Raw genomic sequence first — 13,512 nt, forward strand, 5'->3', positions numbered from 1 at the left:
TCAATTTTAATAAATTTTAATCTTGAATTTTTAAAGCGATAATTATTTGATAAATAAAAAAAATGACAAACTAAGTCTGAAATGGTAAATTATCCTTATTTTGAAAATCTAAGTATGACCAAACCTTTGACCAACTGATCTTCCATTTCCTCATGTAATGTCTCTAGTCATTAATTGATCTCGATTGCCTCTATATATCAGTCCATATGTATTTCCAAGAATTCGTTTGAGAAAAAAGAAGTCATCAAATTCATCCATATTTGGTTCTTGATTTTTAAATCTGTATTACTCCATATTTGGAGTAATAGAGAGCCCTAAATAGTGTAGTAGAAGAAGGCCAAGATTTCTGTTAACATGAAACAAGAGATGGAAAATATAGAGAATCGACACAATGATCATTCTAAGAAAGTTATTTTCAACCACATTAATCGTTCCGTTACTCTTAAGGTAATGTTTCTAAATATTTCATGTGATTTTTTTAGTTTTGTTTTCCACTAGTAGTTACGGGACAAGTTTCACATTAGGGTAAAGTGCTTCTTAATAAAGGCGAATTGCAATGACAGAACCACCTTATGTTGACTCCCTTTATTTTTTTGATCAAGTTTTTTATGTTCTGATACTCTTCAATAAAACTTTTGACTTTATCTCTAGCTACGTGGGTTCAAACATCAAACCTGAAAAAGTACTTGTTACTCCATCAGAACCCTTGGTGGCGAAATTTCATGTGGTTAACCAGTAGTATAGTTGTTTTCTCAAAAAAAAAAAATCCATGAATGTGTTGACAATTTTTTATGCGAAAAAGATTATATAAGGGTACATATATATGGATTTGAAAAGATGGAACACTGCGTTTATTCTATTTTTGTATATAATGGAATTTGATTCAGGAAAATTGGATGTTGGTTGGTTCGATCACAACAACTTGTTGACCTTGTTTTAGTTGTATTTCCTTTGTATCAATGTGGTTACTTGACTAGAGCTTTCATTAAAAGAATTAAAAATATAAAATAAAGAATTCAAGGGATTCAATATTTATTGTTTATTCACCTTGTTTTAGTTGTATTTCCTTTTGTGTTAATGTTGTTTGATCAAAATTTTCAATAAAGGAACTATGTTTTAGTTGTATTTCCTTTTGTGTCAGTGTTGTTTGATCAAAATTTTCAATAAAGGAACTAAATATATTAATAATAAAGAATTCAAGAGATTCAACATTTATTCTATATATGATGTGCACCTAGTTTTAGTTGTATTTCCTTTTTTATCAGTGTACTTATTTGATCAGAATTTTCAGGAATTAAAAATATAAAATAAAGAATTCATGGAAGATAACATTTACTATTATTTACACATATTGTGTTGTTTTAGTTGTATTTCCTTGTGTATCAATATAGTTTTATCAAAATTTTCACTAAAAAAATTAAAAATATAAAATAAGGAATCCAAGGAATTCAACATTTATTGTTTGTACTAGTTTAATCGCACGTGTAATGTTTAATTATTTAAAATCAAATAATTTTATTTATTACGGAGATTTTTAATAACGTGTAAATGTTCAAATCACTTTTCAAAAATCTTTCATACTTTAATATAATAATGTAAATATAAACATATACACATATATGTTTTACCACTAGAAGTTGCGATTGATGAATCATTCTTTTGCGTTAGCCATAAAGAACCTCCTTCCCTTGTTGCCATGGAGTACTTTTTTTTTTTTAATGTTTAAAATCATTCCTTATTTTTAAAGTCAAATTACAGGCTAAGAGAGATGCATCGATTTGAACCATATTTGTTTTACGATTATTTTTCTTTTTTTATATATTTAAAATCTTTCCTTATTTTTAAAGTCAAATTTTTAAAAATTAATTAATTACATTCTTATTATGTACTTAAATCTCTTAAAAATATACTTCTTAACTTTTTCTTATTCTAATAGTTTTATATTTATTTCTAAATTTTTTAAATTTTCTTAAAATCAAATTTAGTTGATTTAGAATTCTTAAACTAATGAAAAAAGTATCAGCTGTCATTAATTTTAATGATTTCTAATAAGGAAAGATTTTATAATAAATATATTTAATTAATTTTCAATTCTTAAATTAAAAAAATATTAAAATTTTGATCACTTCTAATAAGGAAGGGTTTATCATAAATATATTTAATTAATTTTCAACTCTTAAATATTAGAAAAAAAATAATGAAATACGATTTTGTCTAAAACAAAGACTTTTAATGAAAGACAAAAAATTCAAACAACATTTCTAAGGCCCTTCACACTTTTAATATATAATAGATAATAAATTATAGATTATAGATGTATTGTGCACCTTATTTTGGTTGTATTTCCTTTTGTATCAGTATAGTTTGTTGATCAGAATTTTCACTAATAATGAAACTAAAAATATAAAATATAAAATAAGGGATTCAGAGGAGTCAAACATTTATTGTTTATGTATATTATACATCTAGTTTTAATTTTATTTCCTTTTATATTTAGTTGATTAGAATTTTTACTAAAGAAATTCAAATATAAAATGTAAATACAAGGAATTCAATATTTACTATTTATACATAGAAACAATTTAATTTTTTTTATTTATTTATCTATATATCTATTTCTCTCTCTACTAGAAGTGCAAGCCCGTGTCAGCACAGGCCCAACAATAAAACATGTGAATTGCAATTTTTAAGTTTTAGAATTTATGTTGGAGTAGAAAGTTTGAGCAGTAGAATGTTTTTGTTGATACGATAAAATATACTTATAAAATATACTTCTGTAAATTTTTTATCAAACTTTCTTTTGTATATATTCCTTCCATTGAAACGTAGGAGTTGTTTGTTATAGTGTATAAATTTTCTTTTTGAATAGAATATATTAGTACTATTTGTATTAGTAATGCTTCTATTAGTAAATGCTGATATTATTTATATTAACATTAGATCTTATACATTGTTTAACGTGCTGCATTAAAATTTACCTTTTCGATTTTGATATATTTAAATAAAAGTTTTTTTTTTTAAAAAAGAATTGCATATACATTTTAATATTCATTCGAGATCTAGCACGAGTTCAATATATTAATTTTTATCTCAATTTATGTGACACAAATAGAATTTAGATAATCAATCATACTTTTAATAGGTATTTAGATAATTTAATTTGTTAACTATGATAATTTATAATATTATTTTATGTAATTTTCAAATAATATGTATTATTTTTCTTGTCCAAACTTTTGTGGCATTGATAGTCAATTATATTTTTAAAATAATTTAAGTTTTTAATTATTGTGATTTATAATACTTTTCTTCTATTCCAATTTCAGTGACACTAATATAATTTCAAGAGTCGACCAAATATTTTATATCTTTTAAATCTTTTAAGTTGTTAATTATTGTAATTAAATTATTTTTTTTCTATTTCAAATTATGTGGCAACATGCTTAAATGACCATAATAATTAATTAGAGGTGATATAGTAAAATTACGGTTAAAGCAGACATGTCACAAATGTCTATTTTATTGTTTACTTAATTATTATTAATTTTTAATGTATAAAAAACTTATAATAATTAATTGGGAGCAGTATAATAATTAATTAGGAGTGATATGGTACAATTACGGTTGAAGTAGACATGTCATAAATATCTATTTTATTTTTAATTAAATATTATTAATTTTTTAATATATAAATAGCTTATAATAATTAATTAGGTGTGATATAATAATTAATTAGAGGTAATATAGTACAATTACAGTTGAAGCAGACATGTCATAAATATTTATTTGATTTTTTAATTAAATATTATTAATTTTTAATATATAAATAATTTATAATAATTAATTATATGTGGGCCCCATCATATTCAATAGGAGTAGCATCAATTGCAAAGTGATAATTTATTGGAATGACATGAGTTGTAATTAATTCGAAATGGAAGGACTTTTCTTGTAGTTGTTGATAAGGTCCAGACATTAAAACACAAAATATAATTTTCCTAAGCAAACTAATCTTGCAAAGTACTTTATAGACCTTAGTATCCTAAAACTTTGTTTTAATACCCATAAGCTAACAGGTCAAAACCATCATTTCTAATATATAGAAATGAAAAGTTATATGAGTAAAATACATTTTATATATTAAGTTTTTTAAAAATAAAATATTAAAAATTTTAGTTTGAGTTTTAGGTGATTAAAATAACTACAATTCAACAAGTAATTAATGTTCAAAGTTTTAATTAAAAAATTCATTAACTCATAGGAATAGTATGCTTAATCCAATACGGATAATATGATTTGCATATATAAAAATAAATAATAATAGTAATTATTTAGTAACAAATTATGTTTAACCTTATATAAGTAAAATATAATAAAGAATAAAATGTATTAAATTATATTTATCATATTAATTATTACAATAAATTATTATCATATTAATCAATTTACTTAAACATAATATATTTGAAATAATTTTATATTATTTAACCTAGATAAAAGTAGCACGTAGGTACTCACATTCATCCTAAATATAATGAGAAATATAATTTATAAAATAATTATATTTTTTCAGAAAAAATAAATAAATAAAAATAAAAAATAGATAACAAAAGAGGGCCCACATGTGGAAATGAATGCAAGGCTAAAGAGCCGCATGTGATGACATTTATGTAAATTTCTTAAATGACATTATCTCTAATTAGTGAGAAAAAAGTGAGTTTTGTTTTAAAGACTTTTGATAGGTCCACAATAAGGAGCTCAAAAATTTTTTAACATGAGCTTACAATTTTTTTTAAAATTTTAATACCTTTATTTTTGAATTTAATGTCAAATAGCTATCATGTTGAATTCAATGCTTCTATATAATAGAAAAGAAATATATATCGGGGAACTAAGGCAATACTTTAAAGGGAGGACTTTAATGGAAGGCCTTTTCTATTTGATTCGCCCCCTTTTCCTCCTCCAGCTCAGAAGCCTATTTCACTTGATTTTCGGAAAATTAGTCAAAGTTTCCTTATTCTTTTCTAGTTAGTTGTGGAATGCAATGGGACCACATATAAATGCTTTCCCAAGTAGTTGGGATTTTTACTTTTTTTTTTTTTTTTATGTTGGACTTGTCCAACATTGTTTTGGGTTTTTATTTCCTAAGGGAAGAATATTGAAAAATTAACTAAGAGTCTATTTGGATTAACTCATTTTAGGTGTTTTAAAGCCAAAATAGCTTTTAAGCAGCTTTGTAGAGTTTGAATAAAATTAAAAAGTATTTTTAGCACTTGTTTTTAAGTTAAAATGACAAAAATAAGTCAAAAGTCATAAGTTAGAAACTTAGAGGGTGTTTGAATTGACTTATTTTTAGGTGTTTTCTATGTTGCGCGGACTCTTCGGTATTATCGTCAAACCCATCTTGACGCGATGTTGGGGAGGATGTGAGTGATTCTTGCGTCTCAAATTTGGTCAAAGGAATTCGGATACGTTGACCAAAATCGAGAACACATTTAAGGGGAAAAATTTAGATTCGATTTCTTAAAATAAAAATGAAACAAATTTACGCATTAACTGGAAAAAGTCTGATTGTCAACTGTAATTTGAAAGGAGGCCACCGGCGATCGACAGAGCAAATTATAGTCGTAAGTTTGGTTGTAGTTATCGGCGATAGTTGAGAAAGAAAGAGAGATGCCGACATCGATTAGGGTTATTTTTTAATAATTATATTTCTATTACAATATAAAAAGAATTCATATTAATATTAAATATAGTAAAATAATATGTGTGTATATAATACTCCTAATTGGAAAAGGACTCCCAATAGTACATAAAATAACACAACTCCTAATGAAACTCCTAATTGAAAAAGTAAACTAATTGCAGAAGTAGCTCTATTTTTATAATATTTGAGTTTTTAGCTAAATCTTCAAATCCGTATCCATACTCGAATTTGCAGTCCCGAATCTTAAAATTTAACTTTTGACAAATCCAACTCTCGGATATTCGCACCCAAGTCTGAGCAACTTAAGGTACTTTCGACTTTTAAGTATTTTTTAATATTTGGAGGTGCTTGGCAAATACACACTTTACTTTATGCTTATAAAGTTTTATATATATATATATATATATATATATATATATATATATATATTTATTTATTTATTTATTTAAACATATTTTTCTAGCGTTTTGAGATGCAAAATTGCTAATATCTTTTTTTACTTAATTGTAAAATAACTTTAACTCTTTCAATATCCACAATCCTTGATAACCTTTTTTTATTTTTTTTTAAATATAATATATCTCATATATTATGTTTTGACTCTTTTTCTCGCTTAAATGGTTTGTTCAATTGATTTTGAGCATATGAAGAGTGAGGATTGAAGAATATACAACGACAATAATAATATACCCTATGTGTTTTCATAAAGTGGGGTCTGAGAAGGTTAGAGTGTATTCATACTACTATCTCAGAAGAAGTAGAGAGGTTGTTTTCGATAGACTTTTGACACAGGACAACTAACAGTACAACAAACAAACAAATCAAAAAGAGATAACACACCCCTAAATAATAAAAAAATCAAACATTCACAAAGTACTTCTATAAATTATCTATCTAAAATCACAAACATCAGCAACACATCACGAACAAAGAACTGGTAGACACACGCATACCATTATGACTAGACACAACTGCAAACAAAATATTCTTCTCTACTAGTCAGGACACACTCCTACCCACTGACCATCTAATATCAAAGAAACACGTTGATATGAGAGTGCCTTGTTTTGCATAATTAAAAAAAATGTCTTGTTTTGCTTGTGATAAATAATGAGTGTCTAGGAAAAATTAAAAAGATAAATGTAAAATGTAGTAGCTATATTTTTGGGTAAATGTAAAGTAAAGGAAAATTCAGCGTAAATTCTATTAAGATTTTCCTCAAAAAAATGAGCTGGTTTTCAATTTTTATGCAAATAAGAGATTTTAATATGTTTTTATATATATATATATATATAACTATTTTACATCAAAATATCTTCATAATTATGAAATTCAAAATATTACCTAAATGCCCTAATAAACGAGACACTTGATGTAACTTTTTATTAAAGAAAACCGCTAGCGGTGCGTGAGGGATTCGTTAGCAGCCAGAAGCACAAAGTAATGTGTTATTTGTTGTCAGCGTGTACTGTGGATGTGCAGTTAGAATCTTCTACATGTAGGGATCGTTTGGTCGAGTTTAGAAAAATAATGTAAAATATAGTGTGTTAATAATATTTGTATTAGTTATGTTTATGTTAGTTATACTTGTATTTTTCTTTATGCATTGTTTGGTTTGGTATATTAAAAATAACATGAATTAAATAATTTTCTAAATTTTTTATTTTTTTTTACAAAAATATCCTCCATATATATGTTGGAAAGGATGTGAATTTTTTTTGAGAGATAATAGTGTGTTTAATTATGTTAATGTATGCATTGGATCCATTGCATATATTGATAATATCATCAATTTTGAGGTATTAGTAATATACACCTCAATACACAATCGAGTGTATAACTAATGCAAGCATTAGTTATATATAGGGTGAAAAAGTGTACCAAACAAGGTATTAGTAGTACATATTAAATTAATACATGCATTAACTTTTCAATACACTCTACCAAACAACCCCTACTGTATTATAGAAAGTCTGTTTGGTATGAGATGTGAGACATAATAATTTTGGCATAAGAATTTATTTGGTACGAGGTATAACGTAATTGTGGAATAAAATATATGATTATAATTTTATTCTGCGTTTGGTTGGAGGTAGAGGTGTGCAAAAATCGAATCGATAAAAATGTTATTGGTTTTTTATTATTGGGTTAATGGTTTTTAATGATTTTATAAAAAAAGATTATTGGGTTATTGATTCGATTCGATTTTTTCTTATTCAATTATTGGGTAAACCAATAACCCAATAAGGATATATATATGACTTATTATATATTTTTCTTAATTTCTTTTTAGTTTCTACCAATTAACAGTCCTATTATTTCAATTATACAAAATCTTAATTTCTCCTAACAACATTTAGTTCAAACTTGAAGATTCTTGTAAAACACATTATATAGGATTTTTGGTTGCAACTAAGATTCGATTTTTTTTAATGTTAGTTGTTACTATTTCTATTTTATGAGTATTTTTTTATCGGTTAAATCGAAAATTGAACCGTTAAGGACTAAAAATCGATAAATCGAAAACCGATAAAAAATATTTTATTAATTTGGTTATTGGTTTAACATATTTAAAAACTAAAAACCGATAAATCGAACCGATAATATATAAAATCGAACCGAACCGATCGATGCACACCACTAGTTGAAGGTATTAGATAATTTTAAAATAATTTGTCCCACTATTTATATTATAGAGATGACATAAATTATTTCATATACATAATTAAATAATTTGTTCCGAAGTAACAAATTTCGAAATCAAGCGACCCCTAAGTTTACATATTTAGGATGTACTGGGAAAATTATACAGTTTAATATGATAGGCACTCGGGTAGTCCCACATCATGGTCAAGGTTCAGTAATTAGGTATTCAAAAATCGAAAGTTGAAAATGTTACAGTTATGATTCTGACTTTAAGAAAGGACACATAGTCGATTAATGTTACTGTAAAGAGAGCTTCACCCATAGTATTTAAAAAGCATGAGTGTTTTAATTGAAAATTAATTCAGAGAACATTCCAATTGAAAATCAAAACCGAACACCCAATGTTGGCTTCCTCTCTTTTCGCAAATGGATTATTCACTACTCCCATCTCGTGTTTCCCTTCAAGAATCTGACAAAGCGCAGGAACCTGCTTCAATTATTGATCTGAATTGCTTTAAGAGATTATGAGTGTGGAAAATGAGATTATGCATTTATGTAGAATGTCAACCCCTCATCAAAATTATTCTGTAATCCTAATTTTTTAATAGACAAATTGTTTGTAGAAATAGGGAAAATCAGTGAAAAGATAAAATAATGTGATTGAAAAAGAAGTTTGAGAAAATTGTTGGCAAAATGGGCTCTTTAAAGACTCACGTGGTGCGTTCTTTTTTCTCCAACTTGTTTTTCAATCTCTTGATTTTATCTTTTAACTGATTTTTCTTGTGTCTACTTGCACCGTGTCCGTTAAAATTAAAGAATTCAATATAATTTGATGAGGTGTTAGCAATTCTCATGTATGCATAATCGAGCATGCGTTGAAGGATAGCTATCTTGTCTTCCTCGCTCCATAATCTCTAAAAGCAGTTCAAGTCTTTAGTCGAATTAGGTGTTCACTCTTCGTCAGGTTCTTGAAGGGGTTCATTAGGCTGGTTTTTGGCCTTTCTCTGAGAAAGCTCTTTGGTTTTGGGTGAGAGAGTCGGGAATAATCTGTTTGAGTGGAGAGAGGAAAGGGGAAACACACGTGTTTTATGAATTTCAGTTGGATTGTTTTGCTTTTCACTGCTTGGAGGTTAAGCCCACTTTCCGGTAATATAAATAAACCATGTGTTCTTTCCTAAAACTTAGAAACCCAATCATAACATTTTTTGATTTTCTGTTCCCTTATAATAAAGCCTTGCCCATAAACATTTTCAAATAACTCTAATCCATCTATTTATACTTGTTTACGTACTTGCTGAATAGTTAACTTATAGAGTAGTATTTGTTGATGATCTACTTATCCGCGTTAAATTATTTAGGATTTATAACTTATATAGTATATCATGACTATATTCTTGGTTACTAATTCCATTTTTAATGTACTCGTAAGGTGTAGATGAAACAATTGAGTATTATTGAATGTGTGGAAGTTGAACTCTTCTTTAATCATTTTTCTCTTTGAGAATTTTTTGACGTCTCGCACTGCTGATTGTCATATTAGTTGCTAGCCTATGTTCAGGAAAATTGAAAAAGTAATAGAAGTTAAAGATAATTCCTCTAATTTGATCCTGTGATTTAATATTTTCCCGGTATTTGCTAAAAATAATGCTTTGGGCGATCTTGCAGTTTGAGAATGTTGTTTACAAAATTAAGACTGTAAAAGAAGGGTGTTTCAAGAATTCCTCTAAATCTGAGGAAGAGAAAATGATCTTGAAGGGTATCTCAGGGATCGTTTCACCGGGCGAAATGCTGGCCATATTAGGCCCTTCAGGCAGTGGCAAAACAACTCTACTAACAGGACTGGGAGGCAGGCTCGTTAATGGCCATCTAGATGGCGCTATAACGTTCAATAGCAAGCCCTTCTCAAATGCCATGAAGCGTAACACTGGCTTTGTTACTCAAGATGATGTTCTTTACCCTCACCTTACAGTGACCGAAACTCTTGTGTTCACTGCCCTCCTCCGTTTGCCTAAGACTTTTTCAATTGAATTAAAAACCGCACATGCTGAAGCAATTATACCTCAACTCGGATTAACAAAGTGCAAGGATAGCATCATTGGAGGTCCGCTTTTGAGAGGAGTTTCTGGGGGGGAGAGGAAAAGGGTGAGTATTGGGCAAGAAATGCTTATCAACCCGAGTTTATTGTTCTTGGATGAACCAACATCAGGTCTTGATTCTACTACAGCTTTAAGGATTGTGTCTACTTTAAAGGATTTAGCAATGGGTGGCAGGACGGTTGTGATGACAATACATCAGCCTTCGAGTAGGCTGTTTTACATGTTCGATAAAGTGTTGCTATTATCCGATGGAAATCCCCTGTATTTTGGCAGAGGCGAAGATGCAATGGGGTACTTCTCAGGCATCGGCTTTTCCCCCTTAGTTGCTATGAATCCCTCGGACTTCCTGTTGGATCTTTCAAGTGGTATGCCCGTTTGTCCTTCTTTGTTTCAATAAAGTCATTTGTAATCTTACATTTAAAGTACTTTGGCTCTTAATATGGCATGAGCCACCCTTTAGTAAAATTCCTTGACATTCTGTTTTCCGCATATATATTTGTCGAGTTGATCAAGAAAAATGTCAAAAACACAAGCCTAGTATACACACTATTTAGGCTAATATTTGAGTCCCACATTAATGTCTGTTTGATGAGAATAGTTCTCTAGGAACTTACTGAAGCAAGTTTCTCATATATAGATAGTAATTTCATGTTGTGCGACATTTTTGGTCTTTCACGACTCAGACCTCTGCCACTTACAGCCATGGCCTTGTACTGAGACTTTCATCTAACTTTCTATGACGTGGTTAAATCTCGTTTGATGCAAACTCTATCATTTCTTCACGATTGTAAATTTGTAACTATAAATTCATAATATACTTGGATGGTATTTGCTAAAAGCTTCTTAATTCCCAAAGAAATGAATGTAGCAGTAGCCAGTAGCTTGTTGGAACCTCAGTGTTTTACTTGATCCGTGTGATGTATATGTCATTCCGAAGTTCTCTTAATCTACTAATATGTCATTCATGGCAGTTCCGTCTATCGCTTTATTGCGAAAGACCAGATTGGCCCGTTCTACCATAAGTACCTCCATATTCTATTGAGCAGCATTTGACTCTAGGAAGAATCATTCGAGTTAGAGTTTACTATCTTTGTTTGAAAAATTTCTTGGAGCCCGAGGTCTTAATATTAAGTTTCTCTTTTAGGCTAATGGTATGTTGGGTAATAATCTGGTGTGATTTGATTTATTAGGTACACTATCAGATGATCCTCGCGTGTTATCAGAAGGTCCTAGAGTAGATCCAACGTCAGTTAAGCAAACTTTGGTGGTTGCTTTCAAAACCAATCTAGCGGAGAACTTGAAGGAACAGTTAAAAGAATCCGAGATTCAACAGGTTGAAGAGAAATTACATGAGAAGAAATTCAATCAATGGTCAAATACCTGGTGGCAGCAATTCTCAGTGATACTCAGAAGAGGGCTGAAAGAACGAAAACATGAGTCCTTCTCTGGCCTCAAAGTTGGACAAGTCTTGGCGGTGGCTTTCCTGTGTGGATTGTTATGGTGGAAATCTAACAACATTCAAGATCAGGTAATTGATACTTCTTTTAGTAAATTTTACACAAAATGAGGCACTATTCTGTAGTTGTGAACTTGCATAAAATATGTGTATATATTCTACCTTCTCGAGGTAGGGGAAGGTTTGCTTAGACTCTACCTTTCCAGACCCCACCTGTGGAATCACACTAGGTATGCTGTTTCTGTTGTTATAAAATTGGTATATGGTAGTATCTGTGAAGGCATCTCCAATTTCCTGGCATGAAAAATGGTGATATGGTACCATTTGAGTTCTTTAACCAGGAAAAAAAGTTAAACAGTCCTAATTTGTTAAGTATTTAACTGTGTAATTTTACCTGTTATAACCAGATAACATGGCTTATTTCCAGGCTATGAGCGGCTACAAATTACGTGTGGTTATCTTCTAATTACATGATCTGATAGTGTAAAAAACACTTTTTTACAATGTAATTTGTGCATGTATAGATACGTTTACTCATTTGTCAACTGGTGCAGATTGGGCTTCTGTTCTTCTACACTAATTTCTGGGAATTTTTTCCTATGTTCCAAGCTATTTTTACCTTCCCACAAGAGAGGCTGATGCTGAAGAAAGAAAGATCATCAGGCATGTACCGACTCTCCGCGTACTTTATGGCTAGGACTGTAGGTGACCTTCCAATGGAGCTTGCCCTTCCATCTATTTTCACTGTTATAACCTATTGGATGGCTGGCCTAAAACCATCTGTGCGAAGCTTCTTTGCTACCTTATTCAGCCTCCTTGTCAATGTTTTAGTCTCCCAAGGCCTCGGACTTGCTATTGGTGCAATGTTCATGGACCAAAAATCAGCCACTGTACTTGGTTCAGTCATCATGCTATCGTTCACCTTAGCCGGAGGGTACTTTGTTCAGCATGTCCCGAGTTTCATCTCTTGGATAAAGTACATATCAATTAGCCAGTATGCATACAAGCTCTTGTTGGTGTCCCAGTATAGTCCAGGTGAAACGTATTCATGTGGTGTAAACACAACGTGTCTAATTGAAGATTTTCCTTCCATAAAGCCTTTAGGTCTTGGGGATAAAGCCACCTCAGTGGTTGCATTGGGTATTATGCTATTAGGTTACAGGTTCTTGGCTTATGTTATTCTTATGAGGATTGGTGTGACAAAGAAATAGGCTTTGCTTTACTTGTAGAACATTAGTAGGTTTCAGCAAGTGTCCCATTTGTCCTTTTTATTTGTCGTCTGCTGAGATATACTAGCCATGTTAGACAATTATGCAATTGATCTAACTCTATTTGGTTTCTAGACTATCAAAATTTGGTAAAAACATTTGCTATTAGTACTTTGTTTATCTCTTTGTTTTATTACTCCCAAGTAAATGTAGATACCCCAATTGTGGCCTAATGATCCAAGAGGTGGTGCTACCTTCGTGATCAAGATTCAAGTTCTAGGAGTACGCTGGGTATGTTGTTGGTTTTGTTGAATGTATATATATATATGTACATGGCATAGGGAAATGAGCCATTTCTCTTGACATACAACCGGATGTATCTACGGTATATATTACCAG

The 13,512-nt window shown here is 29.7% G+C and overlaps 1 protein-coding gene across 1 annotated transcript; it reads left to right on the forward strand.

Moving 5' to 3' along the window:
* The first annotated feature begins 238 nt into the window (after nucleotides 1-238).
* On the forward strand, nucleotides 239-13,293 carry LOC107842442 (ABC transporter G family member 9). Its single transcript, XM_016686285.2, has 4 exons — nucleotides 239-447; nucleotides 10,019-10,814; nucleotides 11,640-11,977; nucleotides 12,460-13,293. The coding sequence occupies exons 1-4, from the start codon at nucleotides 355-357 to the stop codon at nucleotides 13,114-13,116; spliced, it is 1,884 nt and encodes a 627-aa protein (XP_016541771.1). The 5' UTR covers nucleotides 239-354; the 3' UTR covers nucleotides 13,117-13,293.
* The last annotated feature ends 219 nt before the right edge of the window (nucleotides 13,294-13,512 follow it).

The sequence above is a fragment of the Capsicum annuum genome, chromosome 9 (assembly GCF_002878395.1).
Source record: "Capsicum annuum cultivar UCD-10X-F1 chromosome 9, UCD10Xv1.1, whole genome shotgun sequence".
In the NCBI taxonomy this organism is placed as follows: Eukaryota; Viridiplantae; Streptophyta; class Magnoliopsida; order Solanales; family Solanaceae; genus Capsicum; species Capsicum annuum.

What these genes read in the sequence shown, in the direction of transcription:
- LOC107842442 (XM_016686285.2), top strand. Translation starts at nt 355, where the DNA reads ATGAAACAAGAGATGGAAAATATAGAGAATCGACACAATGATCATTCT. An exon ending in ATCGTTCCGTTACTCTTAAG is followed by an intron (nt 448 to 10,018) that starts GTAATGTTTCTA and finishes GCGATCTTGCAG; the next exon opens with TTTGAGAATGTTGTTTACAA. An exon ending in CTAACAACATTCAAGATCAG is followed by an intron (nt 11,978 to 12,459) that starts GTAATTGATACT and finishes CAACTGGTGCAG; the next exon opens with ATTGGGCTTCTGTTCTTCTA.